This window comes from Cervus canadensis, chromosome 2 (genome assembly GCF_019320065.1).
Source record: "Cervus canadensis isolate Bull #8, Minnesota chromosome 2, ASM1932006v1, whole genome shotgun sequence".
Taxonomy (NCBI): domain Eukaryota; kingdom Metazoa; phylum Chordata; class Mammalia; order Artiodactyla; family Cervidae; genus Cervus; species Cervus canadensis.
The window spans coordinates 97,513,867-97,526,581 of NC_057387.1; the positions used below are offsets into that span (position 1 = coordinate 97,513,867).

At 49.0% G+C, this 12,715-nt stretch overlaps 1 protein-coding gene across 1 annotated transcript in view; it reads right to left on the reverse strand.

The window, feature by feature from the left end:
• The window catches only part of CFAP57 (cilia and flagella associated protein 57), a 67,104-nt gene that overhangs the window by 23,767 nt on the left and 30,622 nt on the right, over window positions 1–12,715 (reverse strand). Inside the window, exons 11-15 of the mRNA XM_043461644.1 lie at window positions 11,881–12,042; window positions 7,725–7,880; window positions 6,527–6,620; window positions 5,727–5,917; window positions 1,006–1,179 (exon numbers count right to left, since the gene is read on the reverse strand). Coding sequence (XP_043317579.1) covers window positions 1,006–1,179; window positions 5,727–5,917; window positions 6,527–6,620; window positions 7,725–7,880; window positions 11,881–12,042 — 777 coding nt within the window. The remainder of the gene's footprint in view (window positions 1–1,005; window positions 1,180–5,726; window positions 5,918–6,526; window positions 6,621–7,724; window positions 7,881–11,880; window positions 12,043–12,715) is intronic.

Consider the following 12,715-nt stretch of genomic DNA (forward strand, 5'->3'; position numbering starts at 1 on the left):
CATTTGGCTTCTTTAGAACTGTGGTGTTGGAGAAAACTCTTGAGAGTCCCTTCGACTGCGAGGAGATCAACCCAGTCAATTCTAAAGGAAATCAACCTGAATATTCCTTGGAAGGACTGATGTTGAAGCTGAAGCTCCAATACTTTGGCTACCTGATATGAAGAGTGAACTCACTGAAAAAGACCCTGATGTTGGGAAAGACTGAAGGCAGAAGAAGGGGATGACAGAGGATGAGATGGTTGGATGGCATCACCAACTAAATGGACATGAGTTTGAGCAAACTCTGGGAGATGGTGAAGGACAGGGAAACCTGACATGCTGCAGTCAATGGGGTCACAAAGAGTCAGACATGACTGAGCAACTGAACAGCAACAAAGGCTAAACGTTTGGGGGGAATTGGCAATTCTGTAAGGATCTGTGAACTGAATGCTTCCTTGCCTGGCTGTCAGTGACTACAAACATCTCCCCCGCCTTGTAAACTAAGTACCCTCTACTCCCAATCCTTCTCCCACCCACAGGGTCCGACCAGGAGCAACCCTGACTCCCTACACTGAGAGCCTGAGGACAGCTCCAGGTGCAGACTTCATCTATCTCACCTCCAAAGACCTCATTTCCACTTTAAAGGTTTAACTCTGAAAACTCTAACCCCCACTTGCCAATACAGGAAAGCCCAAAGCGTTCACCAACGTCATGGTGAACCTCCCTGTCTCCTGGAAACAGGAGAGAGGGGGGCAGGCCCCAGTGGTTACCCCATCAGAGGGTGTGGTAAGGATCTGCCTGCCTGTCTGTGCAGGGGGAACCTTCACACTGGCTGGCGCTGCTTTCCAAACCCACTTGCTGGAGCTGAGGACATTCAGGTGGGAATTCTGCCAGCCTGCCCCTCACCGGCCCCTACCCTGGGCAGAGCCACTGTTAGCTGACTCCGTGTCCGTCCACCCACCCCATGCTTTCTCTGCAGTGCGGTCCAGGACTGCCCCGCACGCCTCTCAGAAACCAGCCCGGTACCTTCTTCCTCATGATGCCTGTTTCTCCTTTGAGTCTCAGGTTTGCTTCCTTTTCATCCCGAAGCTTCTTCTCATATTTGGTCTTGATGTCTTGGATCTCACGGTCTTCATCTTCTTCAATCTGCTTCTTGGTCTCTTCAAACTCCCGCAGCTGCTGCCTGACATCCTCCTGTGCCTGGCGTGGAGAGAAGAAGAGTGTGAGCACAGGGAGGTGGGGACAGGCAGCATCTTGGAGCTCAGAGGGCCCAGGGCAAGGTGAGCATCGAAGGCTATCACGGGGATGAAAGACCGCGTGTTAGCACAGAAATGGAAAACAAGGCCATGGGTCCCTTGGCCCGTCCACTTTCTTCCTGTCCTGTCTGTCCCTCTCTCCCTACCAGATCAGGCCTCACACTCCATCGCTTTGATCACCGTCCCATCAGAACACCCACCATTCTACCTCTGGCTTTCTTCACAGACACCAGCCCCCCTCTATCTTCCTTTCACTAAACTTGTGATACTTACAACTTTATATTTAATTCTGGAATTACTTGGTTGTCTCTCCCATGAGATGTAAGTTCCCTGAGGGTAAAAACCTAGCCTATCATGCCCACTATGAGTTCCCAGTGTGCAATGCACCCTGGCACACAGCAGGTACCCAATAAATACTGAATGAATGAGTGACTCTTTAATTTCTCCCCCTTCCCTAATCCAGTCAGTACCACCCTTTCCACCTTTTGAATCCACCCACTTCTCTATGCCTCTGCCACTGCCCAGGCCCCCATCATCTCTTGCCTGGACTGTTTTCAGCCTCCGAGCAGGGCTCCTGCCTCTGGTCATGCTTCCTTCCAGTCTGATCTTATCCTCTAGTTGAGGGGAACTTTCTAAATCACACACCTGGTCATGCCGCCCCTAACTTGGAAGTCTTCTCTGCCTCACCCTTGTCCTCAGGGTAGAGTACGGACTCTTGAACCTAGTCCACAGACTCTCAGGAGGCAGGCCTGGCTCACCTCTCCAGCCTCAGCCATCACTCCTTCCCTGAGCTCTTGCCAGTGTGAACTAGCTGCAGTTCCCCCAATGTGCGTGGTCCTCAGCTACAGGACCTTGGTACTCACTGTACCTCTGGTTCCAGCCTTTTCCTGTGGCTTTCTCTGACTCTTCCTCCAGCTCTTGGCTGAGGTTATCATTTCCTGGGTGAAGCCTGTATACCCCCCATCACATAATAAATGCCTGTTTGACACGGAGGCTCCATGATGGCAGGGCCGCATCTCTGTCTACCACAGTGTGCAGTATATGGTATAGAGTTGGTGCTGAATGAGTAAAAGCCTAGAGCTCAGATGCTGGGAGAACAAGCTCTGCCTGGTGGAGCGTGGGGGGTGACTGGGGCAGGACCCCTCCTTGCTCATTGCTGCCTGGGGGTGGACATCGTAGATCTCAGCAGAATCAGTGGCTTTCTTCCGATTCTGACCCTGGCATTCTCCCAGGTTGCACATACCATCCCTTGACTGAGTGTTTTGGAGATTGAGAGAGGCAGGTGGTTTTAAAACTGAGCTCAATGACCTCCTGACAAAGGCTTCTCTTTGCCCATCATGTCACCAGACTATTGCTGAACGGAAGTCTGGCCAGTGGACTCTGCCTGTAACCCAGAGGGGCCCATAAGCCCCTGCTCTTGATCTAAGAGATGTTGCTAAAAAGTAGAAGAATCCCAGTCAGCTTAGTAAGATGACATTTGTGAGGCATCTCTCTAGGAAAGTTCTGAGTTGAAATCCTGCTGACTCAAAAGAAGAAAAGCCTTGTCATCACTATGAGAAGTCTGGGGAGGAAAGCTGGCCTCTCACCACTCTGGGCGGATCCATTCACCCTAAAAGCAGAGCCCAGGAAACTGAGATGCTGTTGTATAAGCCACATGAGTAAAACGGGCCTGGGGGCCTTGAAAACACAGAGGAGGGATACTTAGCTCTGTAAAAGGGGGAGGAAATATCAATAACCTCAGATATACAGATGACACCACCCTTATGGCAGAAAGGGAAGAACAAAAGAGCCTCTTGATTAAAGTGAAAGAGGAGAGTGAAAAAGTTGGCTTAAAGCTCAACATTCAGAAAACTAAGATCATGGCATCCGGTCCCATCACTTCATGGCAAATAGATGGGGAAACAGTGTCAGACTTTATTTTTCTGGGCTCCAAAATCACTGCAGATGGTGATTCAACCATGAAATTAAAAGACGCTTACTCCTTGGAAGGAAAGTTATGACCAACCTAGACAGCATATTAAAAAGCAGAGACATTACTTTGCCAACAAAGGTCCATCTAGTCAAGGCTATGGTTTTTCCAGTAGTCATGTATGGATGTGAGAATTAGACTATAAAGAAAGCTGAGCACCAAAGAATTGATGGTTTTGAACTGTGGTATTGGAGAAGACTCTTAAGAGTCTCTTGGACTGCAAGGAGATTCAACCAGTCCATTCTAAAGGAGATCAGTCCTGGGTGTTCATTGGAAGGACTGATGTTGAAGCTGAAACTCCAATACTTTGGCCATCTGATGTGAAGAGCTGACTCATTTGAAAAGACCCTGATGCTGGGAAAGATTGAGGGCAGGAGGATAAGGCGACGACAGAGGATGAGATGGTTGGATGGCATCACCGACTCAATGGACATGGGTTTGGGTGGACTTCGGGAGTTGGTGATGGACAGGAAGGCCTGGTGTGCTGAGGTTCATGGAATTGCAAAGAGTCGGACATGACTGAGCGACTGAACGGAACTGAAAAGGGGGAGGAGGAGAGGGAGGGGTTAGGGAAAAATTGTCAAGGAGTTGGCTCTTGTCCTGAGTCCCTGAGGGTGCACACCAGCAGCCAAGTGAAGAAGCATCGTCCTGAGCAGGGGCTCAAAGGTTGGTGTAGAAGAATTCTGGAGGCTCCACATCATTGGATGTGGGAAGCTGGATGGGGCAACTGGAAATGGGGCTGGGCAGGTAGGCAGGGCAGCTAGGGAGCATTCCTCATACTGTAGAACTGGAATCAGGTGGGCTCAGGTGGGGGCGGAATTCTCTCGGCTCTCACTCTGCTATCTGAGCTCAGCCTCTGCCAAGTCTGTGGGGCCTCCACCCTCTACTTCCTACTGAGTCCACCCCCACTGCCTGGGCAGTGTCCCAGTTCACCGAGGACTTCCGGACGCCGACTCAGCATCTTCCCTGCCGCCATCAGGGTGGTTACAGAGGACCCTGGGACGTCTCCTGGTGCTGTGACCCTTATCTTCCTGCACCCGCTCTCAGGCCCACCTCTCGGAGCAGTGCCACCTCTGAGTCTTAAAATACAGGCCCTGCGCTCTGGGCACAGGTGACTTCTCTGTTGGATCCCAGGGATGCCACCCTGGCTCTCAACCTCACCACGTTCCCTGGCCTGGTCTTGATTCATCCACAGTCTCTTGGTTCCTTACTGACTCTCTCTGGCCTGGACCCAGTGGCTGGTTCCCAGCCGACCATTATTTTCACCACTTGGTGAAGCCCCGGCTCTGGGTCAGGGCTGCTCTGTGCCTTTCTTGCTCACATGTTTACTTGCAGAGCCCTGCTGTGGAAAAGCACTCAGCTTGGTGGGTGACCACTGCCAGAATTAGTGTCTCAGGCAGTTAGGCCTTCAGCTACAGACCTGGCCATCCTCTTCTTCGTCATTCCCTTCAAAAATCACTCCATATGGGGACTTCCCTGGTGGTCCAGTGGTTAAGAATATGCCTTCCAAAGTGGGTTTGATCCCTGGTTGGGGAACTAAGATCCCATATGCAATGGGGCAACTAAGACCATGCACTGTAATGAAGACCCAGAGCAGCCAGAAAAAAAAAACACCAAAAAATCACTCCACACCTTCTTGACTCTCCTGCCCCCTCACTCTCAGAACACCATCTGCCAGAATTTTGTGCCAAAAAAGGAGACCATCTGGCCTCTCTCAATTTTCTCTTCATCTCAGGAAACGAGATATTGCGGCAACCCAATCTGCTGGAACATTCTATGACTTTGCTCTGCCTGGATGCTCTCTCTTAACCTCCTGCATTTCCCTGTCTCCTGGTTAATTCCAGCTTCCATGCCTCCAGGATCTCAGTGGCTCCTACCAGGCTTTCCTGACCTTGCAGGCCAGCGGCAGGGGATGTGGGGGTGAGTGGAGGGTTAGGAGGTGGAGGGGGAGGCGCTCTGTGTCTGCGTCCCCCACTGTCCCGTCTACATTTTGATGAACATTAGTCTGTATGAACGCCTCTCTCACCCAACCAAGAACCTGGCCCCATATTTCACTTTGCTTGACCACCCAGCACTTATGCTGGTAAACCTGTAAGACAGGTCTGTTTGTTGAGTCCGTGAAGGAATGATTTCATCTTGTGAGACATAAGAAGCTACGAAGGGTTTCAGGCAACCACCTTCCCCGTGGTTCAGGTCCCTTGTTCGTCTGCAGGTTCTACAGGCTTCTTCTAGAAAGCTCTCCCCGGTGAAGATACAGTTAGAAGTAATGGGGATGAACTTAGTCTAGCCAAGGAACTTCGGTCTGAAAAGCTGGGCACCTCCCCACTCAGGGAGGCCCCTAGCTGCCAGGGACACAAACATAGAAACGGCACCAGACAAGGCTACGAAACACACTCAGGAAGGAAGGTGGGGAAGGAAAAGGAGGTCAAGCAAGGCTCCCCACGGCTCTCAGGGCTGTTGCTGGGCCAGGGCTGCAGGATGGCATTGTGAACAGGAGGCACGGCTCGGCTTCCTGTGAGTACCTCTTCCAGGAGGGTGGTTTTCTCCTGCAGTTTGGCCTCGTAAAACTCAGTCAGCTCCTCCAGGGCCTGGCTCTTGGTCTCATCGTTATCCCGAAGCTGCTTCTCGTACTCCTCCTGCATCCTCTGGGACTTGAGCTGCAACTCCTGGTACTTCTCATATTCCAGGAGCAACTTTTGGTTGTTGCAACATTCTGGAGAGAAGCAAGGAAGGTTACTTCAGGAGGGACGGTAGCACCAACCCCGGGGATGCTCAGGAGCCTTGGCTGTTTTTCTGTCCCCTTCTTGCACCAGCTAGAGCCTCTGCCTCCACAGGCCAGATTCAAAAGCACACCCATCTTCCTTACAGGGCCCCCACGCTATTGTCTCATCAGGCAACCCGATTCCCTCCCTTCGATGTTAGGCAGAAAGGTTTCCAGGAAAGTGCAGAGGGATGTTTAGGGGTTCAGGGTCAAGAGGAATGTCCTGAGTATGCAAAATGGGTACCAGCACCCCCATCTTATGGAAGAGTAAACTGAGGCTGGGGGAGGTTAGGTGACTCCCTAGAGCACCCAGCAAGTCAGGGTGAGTCTTGGACCCAATGCAGCCTATTAGGTTCCAAACCCACTTTTTTGTATCTCCTACTGGCATGCGCTAGGTATTTAACCTGTGTTTAAAGCATGAGTAAATACACAGGAATAAAAACCACAGTGAGCTCCAGGGGATAAAGGCAGGCTGTTTATAGACTGGGGTTGAATCCAGAGGGCTGTCGGACTTTGCCCCCAACCAACCCTCTGCCCAGGGCCCTCCCCGGGTGGCCTCACCTAGGTCCTGCAGTTCCCGGCTCTGTTTGTCCAGGAGGTCGTCCATGCGTTCACGATGGAGTACATCCTGCTTTTCTTTCTCGGTTTTTAAAACCTAAGACACAGAGTCAGATATTCTCCTTTCTACACGTCTGGTGAAAGCACCACTGAGAAAAGCACCAATTGTACAAGTAATAGCCTCCTTTGCTCACGAGCATTTCCCAAGCCCTTACTTGCACCAAGCGCTGTTCTATGAACAACACTCAAGCTATCATTTTTATTTGTATTATATGCTGCTCTGAAAGTTCTACACTATCTCTATACAGATCCCTTCTGTGAAATGGATCTTGTCAATCATGAGTTCAGGTTTGGACAGGCCCCAAATGGATTTTTGGGTGGACAAGGTAAGAACGGATTTGAATCCTCTGTTGTTAGCACATTGCTCTCAAAGGAAATCCTTGGATATGTTAATGTGTCAGCTTCTAAGAAAGTGTTTTCTTTAATGGAGGAGGAAAGCTCCTTGCAGGCAGGGGAGGGGCCTAACTTTGTACTCTGTGTACAGAGGGCACCAATGTTTGTTGATTAAATGAATGAAATAATAAAATTAACTGCCTGGGTGTCTTTAGACTCATAGAGATAACATACAAGAACCAAATATCACTTGAGCAAAAAATTGGCAGTGTTGGAAGAAGGGCCAGGCAGGTTTGTACGGAACAGAGAAATCATTCCAGGAGAATCCTGGCCCAATGTTAATGACAGGAAGGTCATTTAGACTAATTTTACTTAACTTACTGACAACCTGGAGATCAATATTCTGCAAGCTTTCTCTTTCCCTACTTTATTTTTCTTGTTACTTTTCATTTTGCTATTAAGTAAGTTTCTCTTGATCAGAAAGGTAATATATTTTCATGGTGGAGAATTCGGAAGTTATAGAAAAGCATAAAGAACTAAATTCAAACTATCCACAATCTCAACTTCCAGAGATGGTCATATCATTATCTATTTTCTTAAAAATTGTTCTAGGTGTATCTATTTTTACCTCATTAGTAGCATTAAGAGTTTTTTATATTCTGCTTTTTTCTCCTTTTCCACTTAGCACTACACTGTAAGCATTTCTGATGTTATCAACATTATCATATGTCTTATTGTTTGAATGAGTGCCAGCTGTCTTGAGTGAATAGGAAATTTCTTATTATTTGTGGCCGTTGGTTCAACAGACCTGGTTTTTTGTTTTCAAGGACTCCATTTCCTGGAGGAACTTGTCTGTTAGCTCCTTAATTTTCTCAGAATAGTTCATATCCTTTAGTCGAAGCTGATACTCATTCTCCATTTTTAATTCTTCCACACGAGTCTTCAGCTCCAACATAACCTGAGCCTTTGGGAGGAGGACACAGAATCAAGAACATTCACAGTGCGGCTGAATCAGACTATTTAAACCCGTGGCCTTGAGTTCCCTGGGACCTGTAGCTCTGCTCAGAGCATGTGTCATCTTTCCACATAAGACACACAGATCAGACACTTGGAGACATATGAGCATCATCCTCTATCTCCAAAGCACCTATTCAGTGTGGAGCTCCACTGAGCGACAGGCATTATGCTAATGACTCACATCTCTCCTGCAAATACGCCTAAATGTCACCTGCTCAGTCAGGTCTACATGGACCTGATTTAATCCTGCTTCCTTCCCATTCCCAGCACTCTGACTACCCTCCCCTGTTCTGCTCTACTTTTCATTATCTCCTTAGATCTTGGCACTTTTAAATGTTATGTATTATTTTGTTTATTGCCTTTTGTCTTCATCCCCCACTAGAATTCAATCTCCAAGAAGGCTGAGATCTTTTTGGTTTTGTACACTGATGTATTTCAGGTACCTAGAATGGTGCTGAACACAGAGCAGGCACTAGAGAAGTATTTTTTGAATCAGGATTCCTGCCTCCATGGAACTTATAGCCTGCTGAATCAGCCAGGTAGACATATCACTACCAATTGTGAGAAGTGCCCAAAGCCAGGCAGTGTGCACCCAGGCTGGGTTAGAGAAGGACTGAGGGCAGATGCATTAGTTGAGGGGCCCTGCACAGTCCTGGTGGAGATGGTAAGGGCCTGACCAGAGGTCGAGGAGCAGAGCAGAGTGGAAAGATTTCAGAGAGGTTTTAGGGAATGGTACCTGATGTGGTGAAGATGAGTGAGAGGACTATGGGTGAAGTTCACCTCCCCTGGACCATTCCCTGAGGGTTGCCCTGGCCTGGCTTGCTTCCCTGCATTATCCTGGGAGCCCAGTGCAGGACCAGCAACAGAGTCAGCACCAAATAAACACTTATCAGATGAACACGTGGCCCTGGGGGTCTGCCGGGGACAAGTGGGATACATTTATTGGCAGGAATCACCGGTTCTGACATGCTGCATTGGAAGCACTTGCTCATCTTCCTGCCTCTGTCCTTCTCCACGTGGCTGCTGCAGAGAAGTCTCTCCAGATGCAAGTCTATCAAGTCATTGCCTAACTCAGACCATCAATGGGAACCATCTCCAAAGTCTGAAATCTGCTATAAAAGCCCCCTCACCACCTCCCTCTGCTTCACCTCCAACCTTTCTCTCCAGCACCCCCCCCCCCACTCCACCCCACTAGCTAGGGGCATCCTCCTCAGAGCACCCTCCCTCACCCATCTGCACACACTCATGTCCCAGAGGCTCTGTTCAAGGCTCACTTCCTCAGACACCAGTCTGCCTGGGTCAGGGTCCCTTCCTTGTGCTCCCGCAGCACCGTTTCCTTCATAACACTCGCTACACACTTGATTCCCTTTAAGAATTTTACCTAGGGAATCCCCTGGCTGTCTAGTGATTAGGACTCCAGGCTTTCACTGCCAAGGGTGTGGGTGCAATTGCTGGCTGGAGAACTAAGTTCCTGCAAGCTATGTGGCAGGGACAAAATAAAAAAATGAATAAAATTTTACCCACACCGTCTCCCATGATATAAGCTCCAGGACTGTCTATGTCTTTCATTTCTGTAATCCCAGATCTAGCAAAGTGTCTGGTACATGGCAGATCCCTTTGCAGGTACTAGTTGGATGCATGAATAAGTGAATGACCAAGTGGTTGGGTGAATCACATAGTTTATACATAGAGTGTCATAAAGAGTATAAAGAAAAAGAGAGAGTTGGGAATTCTGGGCAATGTGACTTTTAAGGCCAGGTGAAGGAAGGGCCAGGAAGGTTGCTGGGGAGGAACAGTCAGTGGCTTACAGGCAATGATAAGAGTGTGGGTGCATGGAGCCCGAGAAACAGGGGAATTTCAAGAGGTAAGGGGAACACACTAGTCACTGCCAGTTGGCAGCAGTGCTGTCAGGCCTGGCTGGGGGCAGGCTCAGGAGGCAGCCCAGACACCTCCGGCTTTGGTGCAGCCTGCTGTGTCCTGTTGGGTGTCCGCCTCTCCGCTCTGGGAAGAAGAGAAAGGGGAGGAGGAGGAGGAGGAGACACACGTGTCTGCCTGCAGGAGGTTGGACCCCAGCTGCCCCAGGGTCTCCCTCAGCCTTTCCTCCCACTTCCCTTTCCTGCAGAAAGTTCCAGGGCGCTCTCGGAGTGATCTCCTGGAATCGCCAGGGGACTATCATCCTACTCTGGGGCCCTTTTGGCATTGCAGTCCTGCTGCTTTCACTTGTCTCTGTCTCTCGCGTGACTGTGAGTTTCCTGATCACAGGGCCCAGCCTGTCTTTCCACACATGCATCCCCAGTGGCCAGCAAATAGCAGGTACTCAATGAATGCACATTAAACTCTGGAAGAACGGCAGTAAGTGCACAGCTGTGCATGCTCTGTACGCCCTGAGAAAATACCACCCAGTGGGCTTCTTCCTCGGGGAGCACAGGGCTCAAGAGTGCTCCAAACACATGTAATGGGCTGTTGGTTGCATCAGCAGGAGGGAAGGTACTCTGAGGTCATGATCATGGAAGTGGGCTGTCGATGAAGTCTGGATTGGTGCTCTGGGCCTACTCCTAACTAACAGCTCAGTGACTATGGACATGCCACTCAACCTCTCCAAAAGTATTTCCTGGAACATGGGGGAAAGCAATAGTATCTTCTCCAGTTGTGAGATTTAAATGAGAAAATACTTATAAAGTAATTAGCACAGTGTTTGATTTGTGGCAAATCTAAAAGAAAAGGTTTGTTGTTGTTGAGTCGTTAAGTCGTGTCCAACTCTTTTGCAAATTCCACGGATTGTAGCCCACCAGGCTCCTCTGTCCACTCAATTTCTCAAAGGCAAGAATATTGGAGTGGATGCCATTTCCTCCTCCACGGGATCTTCCTGACCCAGGGATCAAACCTGTGTCTCCTGTATTGGTAATTAGCACAGTGTTTGGTTTGCGGCAAACCTAAATAAAAGGTTTGTTGTTGTTTAGTCACTCAGTTGTATCCAACTCTTTTGTGACCCCAAGGACTGTAGCCTACCAGGCTCCTCTCTCCATGGGATTCTCCCAGCAAGAATACTGGAGTAGGTTGCCATTTTCTCCTCCAGGGGCTCTTCCTGATCCAGGGATCAAACCTGTGATTCCTGCATTGGTAGGCGGCTTCTTTACCACTGAGCCACCAGGGAAGCCCCCCCAAAAGGTTGGTTACTGGATATTATTACTTTTATTGTTTTATTATTGAAAGCAGTGATTTCAAGACTGTTTTATAAATATCTTTTTTTTTTTAAAAAGAAGGTTCCAGATACCAGCTGTTATTTAAGTTTCACAGATACAACTAGAATATTTAATGTGCCACATTAATATTGTAAGTGTTTATTGACTGTCTGTCTCCCCATGCCTAGCATGTGCTGGAAACTGTTGGTCATTAAAGCGAATTATGTCACAGTCCCTGCTTTCAAGGAGAAGGCAATGGCACCCCACTCCAGTACTCTTGCATGGAAACTCCCATGGATGGAGGAGCCTGGTGGGCTGCAGTCCACGGGGTCACTAAGAGTTGGACATGACCGAGCGACTTCACTTTCACTTTTCACTTTCGTGCATTGGAGAAGGCAATGGCAACCCACTCCAGTGTTCTTGCCTGGAGAATCCCAGGGACGGGGGAGCCTGGTGGGCTGCCGTCTATGGGGTCGCACAGAGTCGGACATGACTGAAGTGACTTAGCAGCAGCAGCACCTGCTTTCAGAGTAGGAGAGGAGAGCTAGGTCACCGCCTGAGAGGACAGCTCAGCGTGAGTCAGAGTGGCCACATGGCAGAAGCACAGGCGGGGTGGGAAAGGACACAGGACGCAGGGGTGGTGGTGGGGGTCTGCACTGGGCACAGGTGAAGCCAGGCCGAGAGGGGCTCTATGCCAGTCCCAGGACACTGGACGCAGCCCGACAGGCAATTTCCCTGTTGCTCTTCGTCAGATCCAATTCTTACCTTCTCTTCCATGTCTGTCTTGGTGACCAGCACCTCTTCAGCAAAGCCCACCTCCCTCTCTCGCTTGATTCCCCGACCATCCTTATCAAAGACCTTCCAAGTGAACAGGCAGCCATCCTCGGCAACGCTCAGCAGGAACTGGTCGTCAAAGGTGAGCGACATCTGAGGAGAAGGAGCATGGTGAGGAGGCTTGTTCTCAGGCCGTGGAGACCAGGACTGAGTCAGTGGTTGTGCAAGATCCCCACCCCTCGCAAGCCCAGGCACAGCCTCCCAGGGAGGAAGATTTGATCTTAGAAGAGTGAGACAGGAACCCTCACGGGCTTCTGGGAATGAATGAAAAGATAAGGCTATGTATATGTTCTCTGTGGATTTGGAATCTTTAGAGTCAATTATTAGGTACACTAAAGAATCAACAAGTGGTGCTGGGAAAACTGGTCAACCACTTGCAAAAGAATGAAACTAGAACACTTTCTAACACCATACACAAAAATAAACTCAAAATGGATTAAAGATCTAAATGTAAGACCAGAAACTATAAAACTCCTAGAGGAGAACATAGGCAAAACACTCTCCGACATAAATCACAGCAAGATCCTCTATGACCCACCTCCCAGAATATTGGAAATAAAAGCAAAACTAAACAAATGGGATCTAATGAAACTTAAAAGCTTTTGCACTACAAAAGAAACTATAAGTAAGGTGAAAAGACAGCCGTCAGATTGGGAGAAAATAATAGCAAATGAAGAAACAGACAAAGGATTAATCTCAAAAATATACAAGCAACTCCTGCAGCTCAATTCCAGAAAAATAAATGACCCAATCAAAAAATGGGCCA